This window comes from Malaclemys terrapin, chromosome 1 (assembly GCF_027887155.1).
Source record: "Malaclemys terrapin pileata isolate rMalTer1 chromosome 1, rMalTer1.hap1, whole genome shotgun sequence".
NCBI classification, from domain to species: Eukaryota; Metazoa; Chordata; order Testudines; family Emydidae; genus Malaclemys; species Malaclemys terrapin.
In genome coordinates, this window is record NC_071505.1 from 156251906 (window position 1) to 156268179 (window position 16274).

The following is a 16274-nucleotide window of genomic DNA, read 5'->3' on the forward strand; positions in this document are numbered from 1 at the left end:
GCACCTAAGGATAGAGAAATTTAACCGAAGAAAAAAATTACATATAGTAGCTTTGAATTAATAGTTTTAAAGGAGTTACTGTGTATTCCACCACATTTACAGAAACAGAACAAAGAGTTCTATCATGTGCTCTGAAGTTCCATTCTCTTAAATATTAACTTAACTTCATTTCAAGTACATACACAGAAAAGTACCCACCTTCTAAACATTCCTTCTTATTATCTAGTTTCTCATATGCCTTTGCACGTCTGAAGAGAGCTTTCACATATTTAGGATTAAGCTCAACTGCCTTTGTGCAATCTTGTGCCACTTCTTTCCATTTTTGCTGCAGGTATAAAAACAGCTTAGTTAAAAAGGTACTACTCATTCAAAGGGCATTATAATAATAGCTAATGTCTCAATTTCAGAGCCCCAGCCAAGTGATTATAGCTGTAATTCTTATGACACTGGTTCCTCCTCTTGGTTTCCAGCTATTTCTGCATGTTTTTCAATTAGTCACGTAGGATCAGAAGCTGTGGGAGCCACTACTAGAAGAGGACAAAGGATATGGGAAAGGAATTTCCAGGGAACCAGGCAGTTAGGCAGCACATGTAGGAGAAGACAATGAAATGGCAGGAAAGCATGTGCAAAGGAGCAGAGGACTAAAACACAGGGACACAACAGATGGGAAGGAAAGATGAAATCATGAGCAAAAGCATACCACGAGATTAACTTTTTGAAGGAGTTACTTCATAGGGATGTTATGCAATAGCACACAGGAGTAGAGGTGGTCCTCAAGAATCTCTATTAAGGTGTGGTCTACACTATAAAAAATGAGAACCCCCAAATGAGATCTCATTCTTTACCACATGTAAAATCAGTATTAAACCAACACTGGTGCTTTAAAATAATCAGAAAAGAGGAAACTCACCCATAACCAGTCACTGGGGTATATAAAAGTCTTTCTCAAATGAAACTGCTTTATAATTACAGAGTCAAACAAGTGGTGTTAAGAAAACCCCCCATATTTATTCCTCCTCTAGCTTTCACACCAAACTCATTCAGTTTTCAATGTGAGACTTTTGTAACTGCCAGAGCCCAAGTCTCTATCTGGTACTTTAAAATACAAAGCTGACATCCACATACAGGCGGCCAGTTTTTAAGCAGCAGGACTAGTGTTTGTCTTCTTCTCCCAAGGCCTATAAAACAGACTAGAGCAAGTCAATAGAAATTAACTTTTAATTAGATTTTGAGTATTTGGGGTCAGGAAGGAATTTCCCCTCAGGTCAGAGTAGCTAAGACACGAGATTTGTTGTTTTTTGGTTGGTTGGTTGGTTTTGTGTGTGTCTTCCTCTGCAGCATGCAGCATGGGTCACTTGCTGGTTTAAACTAAAGTAAATGGTGGATTCTCTTTAACTTGAAGTCTTTAAATCATGATTTGAGAACTTCAGTATCTCAGACAGAGGTTATGGGTCTATTACAGGAGTGGGGGGGGAGGGTGAGGTTCTGTGGCCTGCAATGTGCAGGAGGTCAGATTAGATTATCACAGTGGTCCCTTCTGGCCTTAAAGTCTATGAGTCGGGGGCTAGTGAATATTGAGGGTACAGGTGATGGGATTCTGCTTTCTACATGCAAGAAGGAAGGCAGCACTATTCTGGCATGTGCTGGAGTCTGGGAGGCCAGAGGAAGAAGACATAGCACTTTTCGGAGTGCAAAAACACATTTTAAAGTTCAAGCTTCATACCAGTTGTTCATATGCAGCAGCTCTGTTCTGGTAGAAAGTAGAAAGGTCAATGTTTTTCTCAGGGGGACATAAACTGATGGCCTCTGTGTAGCACTGAATGGCTTGCTCATATTTTCCTGCTTTAAAATACTTGTTGCCTTTGTTCTTTGCTGCTTGGGCTCTATCAAGAGGGCTCTGAAAAAGAAAAAAAACAAAGTGACTGGTCTGCCACACTTCGCCCGCAATGTACAAATAAGAAGAGCTACAGAGTGAGTAATAAATAAATGTGGGGGGGCTGACTCCCAATTGGGTCTCTGAACATCCTTCTTTGTGGATTTCAGGCAGGACATAACGCAGCCACCTTTTGCAAGTACATAACATGGCAGAACAGCTTCTAAATGGACTTCCTGACACACCATCAACAAACAGCATGCTTCTTCTTTATAAAGCTAGGCAGGGTTTTTTTTTTTTTTTTGGGGGGGGGGGAGTGAGAAGGGGTTTAGGCCACATGACTTATGAGCTACAAAAAACAAGGAGACTGGTTTGTAAAAGCTATTTCTGTAGTTTAAATGATAGCATCAATGTGAAAAAATAGAACAGCCTCAAAACAGCTCAAGAAGGAAATTTGTCCCTTACTAAAGTGCATACATGTCATTCACCTGTGCCGAATTAGTGCTGTGTGAAACATGTTGACAAAGAATATGCTGTGAAAAGTCCTATTGATCAGGAGAAGCAAAACCTGTTTAGGAAAGCAAAGTTTAATCGCTTTATACACCAGGCAAGCTGTTAACCTCTTGAGAGCTTTAAGTGACCTGCCCATCTAACCTCAGACTGAAAATGAGAACTGGCCTACCACTCTCTGTTGTTTACGGCAAAAGAAAGAGAGATGGCCTTCCCAAGATGGCCTGCTTCCTTACTATATTCCGCCTCTGGGTCTGCTCTGCCTGTTGAATCACACATATTTTGAGAGAACGCCACATGGCCAATTAGGTATGTGATCTCTCCAAAATACAGAATAAGGTGCCCCTGCCATTCCGTGTTCATAAGGAGCCTGAGGTGGAGGCCAGTCTTTGTTTTCAGTCTCAGATCACATATGCCAGATAGAAACCAGCCCAGAATTTTTGTTACAGTTAAAAGGACAGCATCAACAACCCATACTGCTGACCTTCCCCTCCTACTACTGTTGTTACAATTAATACTTAGATCTGGTTTACACTTAAATTTAGGTTGACAGTTACAGCATTCAGGGGTGCTGAATTGACAATTGAAAATTGACAACCCTGAGCACCTAGCTAGGCCAACCTCGCCCCCTGGAGTAGACACAGCTAGGTTGATGGAAGAATGCTTCTGTCAACCTAACTACTGTTGCATGTGGCGGTGGAGTTCCCAGAACAACAGAAAAATCTCTTCCGTTGCTATATTCTGTGTCAACCCTAAAGGGTTACAGCAGCTTAGCTACGCCGCTGTAGCACGCAGAGTGTAGACATGGCCTTAGACAACTTTAATAGGCTAAAATGAAAAACATCTTTCATTTTAATGCATGGGCAACAGTCTAAGCTAGTCAGTTCCCCTTGTTTGTGTGCATCTTTCACAATATGAAAATATTTTTAGTAATGGAAAAAAATATTTGTAAAACTGTAAAAATGGGCAGGGAGACCTTGGGGCAACTGTAGCACCTGATGCTACTCTAAACTTTTTTTTAAATTGACTATATCTCAAACTGATAGAGCACAATGATTAATAAGTGAAATCAAAAACATAGGTTAAGACACAAAGACTATCACAATTTATTTATTTAAAACCTATCCTTTTGGCTAGATATATGAGGTTTGAGATCCTTTGACAAGTCACCTTAATTTACCTTCATACTGCAAGGAAGAGAACTTTGAATTTCCTGATTTTGTTTGTGAAAGGAGGATTTACGTCTCAGCATAACCCTGTTTTTATGTACCTTTGTAAATATTTAATTATAGGCACATGCATACACGTAAGCATGTTTCTGCTAGAGTAAAAAAAATAGTTCTCTCTCATCATATCAAAATGATCACGTTTGATTAGTCTGAAAGTTAAACTGAACCTCAGACTAATCTTTTACTGATATATAAGTGTGAACTTCCTTTCAGATGCAACTCCCACTAACTGTTTTTAGGTTTTACCACTGTTCAAACTGACAGGCATAGAAAAATATTACTGTAAGTACACAGAAAACTGAAGAAAGTAACAAAAACAGAACAATGTCATTCACTTAGTCTCTGTAGAGATCATCATTTATCTCTTAGACCCATTAACAACGTGCAGAACACTTCTGTATTGATTTCTAATTAAGTCTCTCCAATTGCCATGATATATTTGATAGGTTATAAAGAAAAAGTGTGCAGTTCCACAGAAGATTTCCAACCGCCCCATGAGTTATTCCCAGTAAAACACTTTGTGCAATCACTTTGACAACCTTCCCATTCTGCATGGCTTATATTTTATTAAAATTACATTCAAAAGATAATACCAATCTATTTTTACACTTGAAAATAAAGAGTAGACCACTGTCTTCAAACTCTTTGGCGATAGTAGACATATAATACATTGGACTAAACAGTCATTTGGCCTGCACTCTGTAAAATGCCAGTGTTATATCTCTTGATCCCAAATAATGACTTGTCTGATGTTTTACATTGGCAGGGATTCCTAAATTACTGTTTGAAAAAGCAGGACTCTAGTTTCTTCATAATTATAGAAGTAACATTTGAGGTAATACAGAATTGTGACAGCACCCGTTACAAAGTTTTATTTCCATAGGTTTCAGAGTAGCAGCCATGTTAGTCTGTATCCGCAAAAAGAATAGGAGTACTTGTGGCACCTTAGAGACTAACAAATTTATTTGAGCATAAGTTTTCGGGATGTAGCCCACAAAAGCTTATGCTCAAATAAATCTGTTAGTCTCTAAGGTGCCACAAGTACTCCTGTTCTAGTTCCATGGGGTTTATAACTCCCATAAAAATTGACTCTGGATCATTTCTTCTACAATACAAATAGTAGAAGTGTCCAAAATACCCCTTTGTACTACTATTACAAATTGTGATAGGAATTGTTTTGTAAATTTTAACCATAAAATCTATTGTACACTTTTGGAAAGTGCTTTTGGGAAACTAAAGAGAAATATTAAAAATTGCACTTTATTCTGCATGCAGTCCTCCCTGACACACACACACACACCCCAAAAACTCAAAAGGTTATAGAGATTAAGTCTATAAAAATGGGTAAACAGAACTACTAGGACAAAAGCCTACTTTAAGAGCACCTTTACATTTGTCTACTGAGTTTACTACTTTACAACAAAGTATACAGAAGCTAGATTGTTACAAGTTAATATTTGAAACATTTGCCAACAAGTGCATATTTTAATGAATTATGTGCATATACTACCGGAAGGATAGCTTACACATTAATAGTATCTCATCCCAAAATCCTTCATATGCTATGTGCATAGCTGGTAGTATTGCCTATAATAATCCTACCTAACTCATATAGTGCTTTTGATCAGTAAATCTTAAAGTGCTTTAACAAATGAAGTCAGTATTATTACTCCCATTTTACAGATAGAGAAACTGAGGCACTGGGAGGTGAAATGACTTGCTCTAGGTTATCCAACAGGCCAGTGGCTAAGCTGGAAACAGAACCCAGGTCTCCTAAGTCCCAGTCCAGTGCTCTAGCTACTAGGATACACTGCCTTCCTATTCAGGTTGCCCATTTCCTATTATAAAAACCCTGTTTTCATTTGCTTATAACGATCTATTTTACATTCCAGGTGTCTGCTTCAGGATTAAATTTTGAAATTTCAGCCAAAACAGTTCAGCCACCTGATTTGACTGTAGAGGGGATTCGAGGCAGACCATGGGGAAGAGAGAGGAATAGATTGGGACATGGCATATGGTGAGCCTGGGACTTCAGAGTGGAAGGAGACTGGGAACTAAAGGGAGATGGGGAGGCTGAAACTGGTTGAACAAGGAGAGTAGGATGAGGAGCTGTGGGGAGGAGAGAGACTTGGACTGGCTGTACAAGGAGACTGAGATGGGAATCCTGAGGAGAGGAGGCTGGGACTGGGTCGGCAAGAAGAATAGGACTAGGAATTCAGAAGTAAAATCAGTAGTGCCAGAAGAGACAATTTTGCTTCTCAGAAATGTGAACTGGCCCACATGGGTGTTAACGCTGAAACTTAAAGAAGTCAATTAAAATGATTGGTGAAATAGTTAATGCTGACATTTAAGTACATGCAACAAATATAATAAACAGACATGACAACAAACAACATATGCACTTAAAGCTGGGATAAAATCTATCAGGAATGTACTCCATATAGGAAGCCAAAACAGGGTCTAGTTAAACAAAAAATTACTCTGAGGACCTGTTTTAAAATTTTAACAACTCAAATTGTGACACAGATTTACTTGAAAATTAATTCTTTACTCATAAACTAAGTGCAGTAAGTTGGAGGATACATTGTTATTTACATGTGGCAAAGATTTTTATTCTGTGCTTTATGTGCAAATCTTAACACAACCATAACTATGGAACAGCTAGGCAGCCTTTATAACAAGACTAAATGATGTTCATAATCCACGTACTACCAATATATGTTATAGAAAGATCCAGGGTTTGCACCATGCCAGAAACTTTTCTGCAGTAATTTGCAGGAGAATGGAGGGAAACAGATGTAAAATCCCAAAATTCAAAATTTTAAGTGCATTCACAGCTTCTCTAAACATCTTTAAAGGGTGTTCTTTCATTTTGGTAAATAACCACTTTCCTTGCATGAAGAACTAGATATTTCAAAGATCTGATTTTTGCAGAGTGTAATGTAGGGTTTTGTTGCTGTTGTTTAAACAGTTTATCTAATTATTTTTATTTGATTTACTTGTCCATGGATAGGTTTAGCAGAGCACATATAAGCTGCCAGAGAACCACCAGTGATCTGTGCTATTACACTCCCACTGATGAATAACTTTATGGAACACAGTAATTTACTTCTCTACGTTTAAACACAAAGAAACACCAGAAAGATTAGTTTTACAGTTGCTTCTTACTACTAAGCCTTCCTCTCCCCTCCCCCAACCCAATTAGCATTATCATCAGCTTTTCTAGAGGTCTCTACAAACCTAAAGCAAAAAAAAATAGTTACACTGTCTGAATATGAAAAGGCAGTACATAGGTAAAATACTTACTGGGTACTAATAGTAATACAAAGGAAAGATTCTTGAGCTAAGCACTGGCATCACAGCATGGCACCCCCTTCACAACAAAAACATTCAGGAGGGTTGTTTGAACTATAGGATTATTTTCAACACACTGACAGAGTGCAGACTAGGGATGTAAAAGGTTAACCGGTTAGCATTAGGTTTACTGTTAACCAGACCTTAACTGTTAACCCCAGTGGCCAGCCGGCCGGAGCAACCCTGGCCATGTTGGCTCGTCCAGCCAGAAGGACCCAGCCGCGGTGGGCTGGACGGACTGGAGTTACTATTGGTTCAACAGAAAGACTGAATCTAGCATGAAGCTGTTCTGATGCAACAAAATAATTTAACTATTTCAACATTTTATGGTCCAAATATGCACCAAATCAAAGCAATCTTGAACTTTGTGACCAATTATGTTACTGATTAATCTGCATCCCAATTTACGACAGATTCTAAAAGAGAAATAATGACAACTGCAATAGTACACGGAACTCCTTATGTATGAGCCTTAACTAGCTGATCTTCAAAGTAACGTGTCTGAAGAGAAATGGGAACTGCCAAGCAGCAGGGAAAACTAAGCCTGGTCTATGCTAGGAAATTAAGTTGGTATAACTACGTCGCTCAGGGGTGTGAAAAATCCTCCTGTCAACCTAGCTACTGCCTCTCAGGAAGGTGGTTTGCATATGCCGATGGGAGAACCCGTCCTGTCTGTGTAGGTAGCGTCTTCATTGAAGCACTACTATGGTGCAGCTGCAGTTTTAAGTGTAGTCAAAAGAGTATTAAGCTTAAATAAGGGTATGTCAACACTTAAACCGCTGCAGCTGCACTGCTGTAGCACTTTAGTGTAGACTCTACCTATTCTGACGAGAGGGATTCTCTTGTCGGTGTAGGTATTCCACCCCCCTGAGAGACGGTAGCTAGGTGGACTGAAGAATTCTTCCATTGACCTAGCACTGTCTATGCCAGAGGTCACCATAGCTATGTCTCTCAGGAGTGTGGATTTTTCCACATCCCTGAAAGTTGTACCTAGGCCAATTCAAGTCCCAGTCTAGACCTGCCCTAAAACAGGGCAGACACCAGGCCCTTGTAAAGGGGTTTACAAGAAAATGAGATGGCACTTCAGAAAATAAGTGGGTTTTCAAATGAACAAAAAAGCAATATAAAAGAATGCAACACGCAAGAATGTATGAGATCTAGATCAGTGGTTCTCAAGATGCAGAGGTGGTACATGAACTCATATAGATATCTGCCTAGTTTTACAACAGGCTACAGAAAAAGTACTAGCGAAGTCAGTACAAACTACAATTTCATACAGACAATGACTTGTTTATACTGCTCTATATACTATACACTGAAATGAGTGTGCAATTTTTTATTCCAATTGATTTATTTTATAATTATATAGTAAAAAATGAGAAAGTAAGCAATTTCTCAGCAATAGTGTGCTGTGACACTTTTCTATTTTTATGTCTGATTTTGTAAGCAAGTAGTTTTTAAGTAAGGTGAAATTTAGGGAACGGAAGACAAATCAGACTCTTGAAAGCGTAGTCTGGATAGCTTGAGAACCACTGATCTAGATTGCACATAAAGTTACACAACAAGCTTCTGCCACCCATAAACATACATTGCCCATTTCGACTGTATAAATATAGTATAGATTCTAATTTGTACATTTGGGATTAAATCTGGACTGATTTCAAAGACAAATCCATGATACAAGAACAAGGCATTACAGCAGTGGTTCTCAAACTTTTGTACTCATGACCCCTTTAACATAGCAAGCCTCTGAGCGTGACCCCCCTAATAAATTAAAAATACTTTTTAATATATTTAACACCATTATAAATGTTGGAGGCAAAGCGGGATTTGGGGTAGAGGCTGACAGCTCGTGAACCCCCCATGTAATAACCTCCCAATCCCCTGAGGGGTCCCGACCCCCAGTTTGAGACCCCCTGCATTACAGTAATTCCAATAATCATTAATTTTTCAGTGAAATTAAAGGCCTGTACATTTAAAGCTTTTTAAAAGATTATGCTACCTCAAATGGGTGATAGTCAACCTGTACAATTCAATGCTGCAAGAAGCTAGTGAGTAAAATACTGTGGTGGCTGCAGGTAAAAGTGATATTGTTAATTTTATGACAAAAATATATATAGCTGTCAAGTTACGTGTAGCAAAATCTTATACTTCATAAGCTATTTTTCCACCAGGATCTCAGAAGAAATTCCAGAAAAGCAGCAGTATGGCCCAGTCTACTGCTGGCACCATGCTGTGTGTTGATGGACTATGCACATGCCTGGGTAGGGCAAATCTGATTAACTTTGCTCTACCTCTTCTGCAAATTTACCAAATGGTTTCAGTTTTCAGAATCATTACTTTGCATGGACACCCTTCAAGGAACTATGGATCATGTAGTTGATCAAAACATACATAAAAAAAAATGCACAGCTCTAGCAGTAAGAAATTTCTTTAGCAGAGGTATCTGAAAAAAAGTTTGACATTCTAAAGAGAATCCAACACTTGCAAATTGGGAGATACTCAATATTTTCATAGAATCATCATAGGGTTAGAAGGGACCGCAAGGATCATCTAGTCTAATCCCCATGATCCCCAAGTTTTTCATACATAAAAGATTTAACTCCTACTTCAAGTAAAAAAGTCAACACAACAATAGCTGCAGAGCCATTGTAGGCCCTCGATATTAAGATGACAAGTGGATTTGAAAACAGTTTTAGACATCAACACTTGGATTCATGTTATCTGTGTTCATCATCAAGTGGGTTTGCCATTTAAAGTTTTGACACCTAAGACTTTAAATGGCTAAATATATTTGTCAATTATATCATCAGATCAGTAATCAAAAGGATCTATGACAAACACTGCACCAAATGCATTTGTCAATTAGATTGACATTTCTGCTAAAGTGGTCAGCAGTGAAATAGCTGTCATGTAAGTAAATTCTAAGAATGGGTTTAACCACCCATTGAGATAATAGGGCAACTCAAAAGTGTTTTTCCACTGTCTGCACACTTAGTAGAGCAATAGTGTCTTGGTTCGAACTTCTATATTTTAATTTTTTTTCATAACAACGAGTTAGAAATAGTTTATTTTTAAATGAAGGCTTAAGATCTACACTAGGGGAACTTTTATACTGATATAACTGCATCTACACTGGTGCTTTTACCAGCATAACTACGTTGGAGAAAACCCCACACTATCAACCAACATAGCTATCGTGGCAAAGCTTTCTAGTACAAACCTGTTTTCAGATGCTGGAGAGTCCTTTTGATAATAAAAATACTCTACAACAGTCACAATGTAAACAAAAACAGTTATGGCTAATGTAAATAAATCAAAATTTAACACTAAGAAACTTAGTAGTCCACATCTTACATTTTGCTATAATTTATAAGTCAATTTTCAAATGTAAAAATTCAGGAATTTGCTAGAGAAATAAAAAAAGTGCAGTTTAAAAAAAGATCACAACCAATTCACTGATTTACTTGAAAATTCTCAACGTTTATTCTGCACATAGTCAACGTAAGTTTGGAGATCCTACCTACTCATGCATATAGATTTAATCTCTGCTTTGAATGCAAATCTGAATAACTGACTATGGATCAGATATGCTGGCTTCATATTTAAAGAAAATAAGATTTTGCTCCTGATCCTATGCTCATTTCTAGTCTATTCTACCCAGCACTTCAGAATAATATAAGTCCCCAAACTAGAGCCAACAGCTACAATTTCCCTTTCCATCTTAGTCTCAGAAAATTTGCATGTACATATTTATTGTTTTAGAAACAAGATACATTTATGGAGCAATAATGTCTTTCCAGATCCAATTACTTGTAGATAATTCATACTGCATGATGGGATTCTCTCAATCACACTCATATTCCTTCTCAAAACTGATTTATCAGCACTGGGAAGCAGCCAAATTAGTGTTTCATAACAAGTCACTCAAAAGACCAAATAAATAAAGGAAACATGAATAACTAAACAAGCAAAGGAGTCCTGAAAACTAAAAGCTGACCATTTAAGTTAATAAACTAAACATGAACGCTAGCTGTACACTGATACTAGGTAACACTGCCAAGTTAAGGCAGGATGATGCAGACTAGCTATGTCTGTCTCAGAACCACTCACACTCCACCCCCATGGCAAGAACATAAAAACCACCACACTAGACTGGACACAGCAGTCCACCCCCAAAATAAGGTGCCGATTCTCCTCTCGCACCAGTGTAAACCCACCGCTTTCAGCATGTTACTCCGCACTGACATCAGCAGGAGCGAGGCTAAGCGCACACTTCGAATTACTTCAGTATAAATTACGTCACTAAGGATTGTGAATAATCCACACCCCTGAGCAATGTAAATTATACCAACCTAAGTGCCAGTGTGGACAGTGCTATGTCAGTGAGAGAGCTTCTCCCACCGACAAGACTACCGCCTCTCACAGAGGCAGGAATTACTGTGGCTACATCTACACTACAGCACTTACAGCAGCACAGCTTCCCGATTCAGCTGTGACGTTGTAGCATTTGTGGTGGAGATGCTCTAAGAGACGATAGGAGAGGGCTTAATAACTCCTGCCACTGCGATAGCTATAGTGCGGACTGCACCAGCTCTTAGGTCATGTAACGTAGGCCTTGTCTACACTACGGGGGGAGGGGAGATCGATCTAAGTTACACAACTTCAGTTACATGAATAATGTAGCTGAAGTCGACGTACTTAGATCTACTTACCGTGGGGTCCACATTACGCGATGTTGACTGGGTCGCTCTCCCGTCGACTCCCCTTGCACTTCAGGTGGAAAACAGGAGTCGAGGGGAGAGCAATCAGCAGTCGATTTAGCAGGTCTTGCTAAATCGACCGCCAATGCATCGGTAAGTGTGGACAAGGCCTTACATCGCTCAGGGGTATGGATTATTCACACCCCCGAGCCATGTAAATTATACCTAAGCAACCTTTGGTGAAGACAAGGTCTAAACCGATAGGAGAGCTCTCTACCCTGCGCTCAGAGCCTCTTCACCTCAAGCGCTACTGCAGAGCTAAGTCTCTCCCCCACCCCGGGGGCAGGTGTCAGGCTGGGAAGCCTGGTAACGACAGACAGGCGGACTCGCCCATTCGCCCCCTCGGGCCACGCGCTTTGCTCTGCCAAAAAAAAAAAAAAAAAAACCGAGCGTAAAAATCGGTCCCGGGAGCGTGATTAACTCCCAGGGCGGCTCCTCGCTCCGCCCCTGCCCCTGCCCAGGCTGCTCGGCGGAGAGCGGGACTCAGCGCGGGGCTGGGCGCCGCGGAACTCGCGGGGGGGGGGGGGGTGGAAGAACCGAGGCTGCTTCCCCGTCCCGGCCCCGATGACCCGAGACACGCCCCCGCCCCCCCCCCGCGGCCGGGCCCCCTCGCCCCGCCCCCCTCACCATCTCCTCGTGCCCGGGCCCGTCGGGCTGGCTGCCCCCGGGGGCGGCGGGGCCCGGGCTGGCCCTTCCCTCCGGCGTCTTCCTCTCGCTCGGCCCCTTCCCGCGCGCCGGGCGCCGCCGCCGGGCCCACAGGTAGAGCGCGCCGGCCCCGAGCAGCAGCGGCGCCCCCAGCGCCAGGGCCACCTGCCAGCGCGGCAGCCCCGAGCCGGAGCCGCCGCCGCCTCCCCCCGCCGCAGCAGCGGCCTCCACGGGCTTCGAGGCGGCCATGATCCCCGCTCCGCTCGCAGCGCCAGCCGGGGGGAGGGTGGAGAGAGCAGAGAGAGGGGTCACCGGAAACCCGCGGCATGCCGGGAAGGGGTCAGGGGGAAGCACTTCCATGCGCCGCGCGGCCGGGTTCGCCGCAGACAAGGGGCGGCGGCGCCACCTGCCGACGGAGCGGGGTACGTGCAGTGCCAGCCCCTTCCTCCGGGCTCAGACACAGACGTGTCGGCGCCACCTGCTGGCGGAGAGGGGTAAGTGCAGTGGTTCCCTCTTAGGAGTTCAGCGGGGAGAGCAGGGAACACTCTGCTTCTAGTAGCATGAGTGCATCCTACAGGGGAAGGCGGATCTTCCCCACCCCAGTTAATGCACCAGGCCAGGGGGAGGGCACAGGCTGCTGGGCATGGATGCTAATACAATGTGGCCAGCCCCAAGCATTCAACAGTCAGAGTCTGGCCCCCAAACACAGGAGGTTTTCTTAAAAACAATTGGGTGCTGTGCTGGGTCCCGTATATTTGCCTTCTGTCTTTTGAGACTTTAGGGTTTGCATTTTCAAGCTACTCTGCGCAGCCCTGAGCACTAGAAAATTACTAGATTGTTGTTGTTTTTAAATGAAAGCAGAGGTTCTCCTGAAATCACATGACTCAAGGAGCTGGGGCTTTCAGTCAAATCCCAAATATCACAAGATGTGTGATAAAATCACAAGAATTGGCAACCTTATGCAATGAGACTTCAGTTATATTGGGATAGATCCTGAAAGGTGCTGAGCCATTCCCGTAGAGGATGGAAACTAACTTTTTTCTTAAATAAAAGCTGTGATTCTCCTGTATTTATATAACATTATATAACTCAGAGGTTCAGCCCTAATTTACGTTGCCGGTGTGAGGTCCATCAGGGACCAGACACCATTGAAGAATCAGATGTCTGAGAGCTCTACTCTGCCATGCCCTCTCCCCAGCCCCAATTACAACCAGCTGTGCCACACCCCTCCTTCTTCATATGGCTGGGCCATGGCTGACATAGGAGACAGTTCTGGCATCTCCACCAGCTTTACACTAGCAGAGAGTTCCCTAGCTCATGAGGGAATTCTCCACTGGCTTTGCCAGCCATTTTATGGCAACTTTGCACTGCTTACCTAGCACAAAGATGTTTTAGCAAACTGGAGAAGCTGGCTCTCCAGTTTGTGCTAAGAGAAATTGTTCCTAGCTTTTCAGCAGCCCCTTCCTCAACTATTTCCTATCTCCAAACATCAGAAAGAGAAGGAAAATTAATTGCTGCAGCTATTTTTTTGCATGGCACCTTCTGTGACATACTGTATGCCATGTTACCCCCTGTACCCACCTATTCAACACTGTTATATGATGATATGTTTTGTACAAAATATGCCTTGTGAGGTATCATTTGGAAAGTTATAATCTGTTGAGTGTTACTATCCTGTTGAAATGCATGTATCCGCTTTGTATATGTAGTTATGAGATTTTGCTATATATGTTGGTTACTGAAATGAGTTGAGAGTCTGGGAAATGCCCACAAATTAGCTCCTCAGAGATAACAAAAGAGTGACCAACATGCAGCAAGGTGTTAAGCGACCATCACCAGCTATTCTTGAGCAGGGGAGTTTAAACAAAGATAGTTGCTCGAGCATGTACACTATCGGGGCAGTCTAATCCCATGACACAGCATAGATTTTTCTAGCACCTGGAGAAAAGTATAAATGAGGGACAGTGATATCACCACGGGGCTGCTTTCTCCTCCCCCATCTCTACACCTGGAAGCAAGATTGTTTGGAAGACAAAGAGAAGTCTCCTTGAACTGGGTGGAAGGGATGGACCTAACTAGAAAGCTGTCTAGTTAATATGAACTGTGAACTGAAAACTGCCTGCAACATCCAGTAGGGTGAGAAAAACTGTTTGATTGAAATCTTGCTTAGCCTGATAAAGTTTAGGATTTAGAATGCATGTTTATTTTTTATTTCTTATGTAACCAAGTCTGACCTTTATGCCTACCACTGATAATCACTTACAATCTATCTTCTTTAGTTAATAAACTTATTTTGAGGTTTAATCTAAACTAGTGAGTTGGTTTAAAGCAGGGGTTCTCAAACTGGGGGTTGGGACCCCTGAGGGGGTCGTGAGGTTATTATGTGGGGGGTCGTGAGCTGTCAGCCTCCATCCCAAAGCCCGCTTTGCCTCCAGTATTTATAATGGTGTTAAATATATAAAAAGGTGTTTTCAATTTAAAAGGGGGTCGCACTAAAATGCTTGCTGTGTGAAAGGGGTCACCAGTACAAAAGTTTGAGAATCAGTGGTTTAAAGTGCTTGGGGGATCTGCCCAGATTACTGAAGTTGGGGCATGTCCAGTACCCTTGAAGGAGTGGCAAACTAATAAATGGGCTTACACTGATCAAGAAGGTCTTGAGCTGTGTAAGATGCACATTTCTGGGGTGTAAGGCTAGGGTTGGGGGAATTTGCTGGTGTCTCCCTATATACAGTTCATGTGGCTTGGGAGAGCCTTCATGCAATTTAGCTGGGTGTGCCTCTGCATGCTGATGGCTGAGTGAACAGAGCCTGGAGGGGTTTGCAGTTCACTGGCATAGCAGTGTAAGAGACAGTCTGGGCAGGAGCGTTAAAGGGGACATGGGTTCTACAGTCTGGATTGCACTTCGGGGCATGTCACACATTCCCCTGAGAAAGGTGCCATTGGTGCTGCCATTGACTTGAAAGGAGCACTCACCTGAAAAGAAAAGTTTGCTGCTGATGCTGTTGATTCTGCATGTTCGATGAAAGAACTCAGTGGAGGGAGAAAAGGGGGTTTGATTGTTACTGCTTCTTTCTTGTCTAAAACATTCAATGGAGGAAGAAAAACCTTTGTGGTCGAGGAGCAGGAGGAAAGGGAGGAAGAAGCTTCCTTGTCTGGAGCTCTTAATGGAGGGAGGGGAGTAGATGCCATAGATGATAATGGTGCTGGTGACTGCTTGCTTGACTCTCTCAGGGGTGGGAGATGACCATTGATCATGGATGATGATGGTACTTGCCTGCTTGGAGGTCTGACTGGAGGGAGTGGAATTTTTGCCATTGCTGCCTCCACTTGCTCACCTGGAGCACTCACCTAAGGGCAAATAGGAAAGTTTGCTCTGTTATTATTTTTTGCTCCGCTGTACTAAGCATTTTGCACCCTGCAGGTAACTTGTTGGCTTTCTTTGTAGGTGGGAGAGAAATGAGCTATTTAAAGAACTTTGATCATTATTCCAAACAAAAGTGCCAATGTTTACAAAGATCAAAGAATATTAAGGTTGCAAAGTAAAACGCTTGAAAGTCAGGTGATATCAAAATGAAGGTTGCACATTCAACTGTTATTCTGCCCTCTTGTGCTGCTGTGTTATGACACTTATCGACATGATCACCGGGACAGGGTATCACTACCCCTCTCTGTTTTTTCCCTGACCAGGTTGCATTAACCATTGTTTCTTTTCTTCTCCATTCTTTTCTTTTCTACCAAAACGCTGGCCAACATACTCGTGCTCTGTCTTTCCTTTAGTGATTCTGTAGACAAGAAAACTGGCTGGACTCTCACTGAAAAGGAGTCCGTTCCCCCTTTAGAAGCTGGCACTAAACACTTTGAACCAAGTATGCACTGGCATATAGCCATAAAAACAATATT

The 16274-nt window shown here is 42.0% G+C and overlaps 2 protein-coding genes across 3 annotated transcripts in view; one reads left to right on the plus strand and one right to left on the minus strand.

The window, feature by feature from the left end:
• Positions 1-12623, minus strand: part of TOMM70 (translocase of outer mitochondrial membrane 70) — a 31396-nt gene extending 18773 nt beyond the window's left edge. The window contains exons 1-3 of the mRNA XM_054044867.1: positions 12357-12623; positions 1724-1897; positions 199-325 (exon numbers count right to left, since the gene is read on the minus strand). Of these exons, the coding sequence (XP_053900842.1) occupies positions 199-325; positions 1724-1897; positions 12357-12623 (568 nt within the window). The remainder of the gene's footprint in view (positions 1-198; positions 326-1723; positions 1898-12356) is intronic.
• A 74-nt stretch (positions 12624-12697) lies between these two features.
• Positions 12698-16274, plus strand: part of LNP1 (leukemia NUP98 fusion partner 1) — a 35596-nt gene continuing 32019 nt past the window's right edge. For both annotated transcript variants that reach the window (XM_054044868.1, XM_054044876.1), the window contains exon 1: positions 12698-12868. In XM_054044868.1, the coding sequence (XP_053900843.1) occupies positions 12701-12868 (168 nt within the window). In that variant the 5' untranslated portion in view covers positions 12698-12700. The remainder of the gene's footprint in view (positions 12869-16274) is intronic.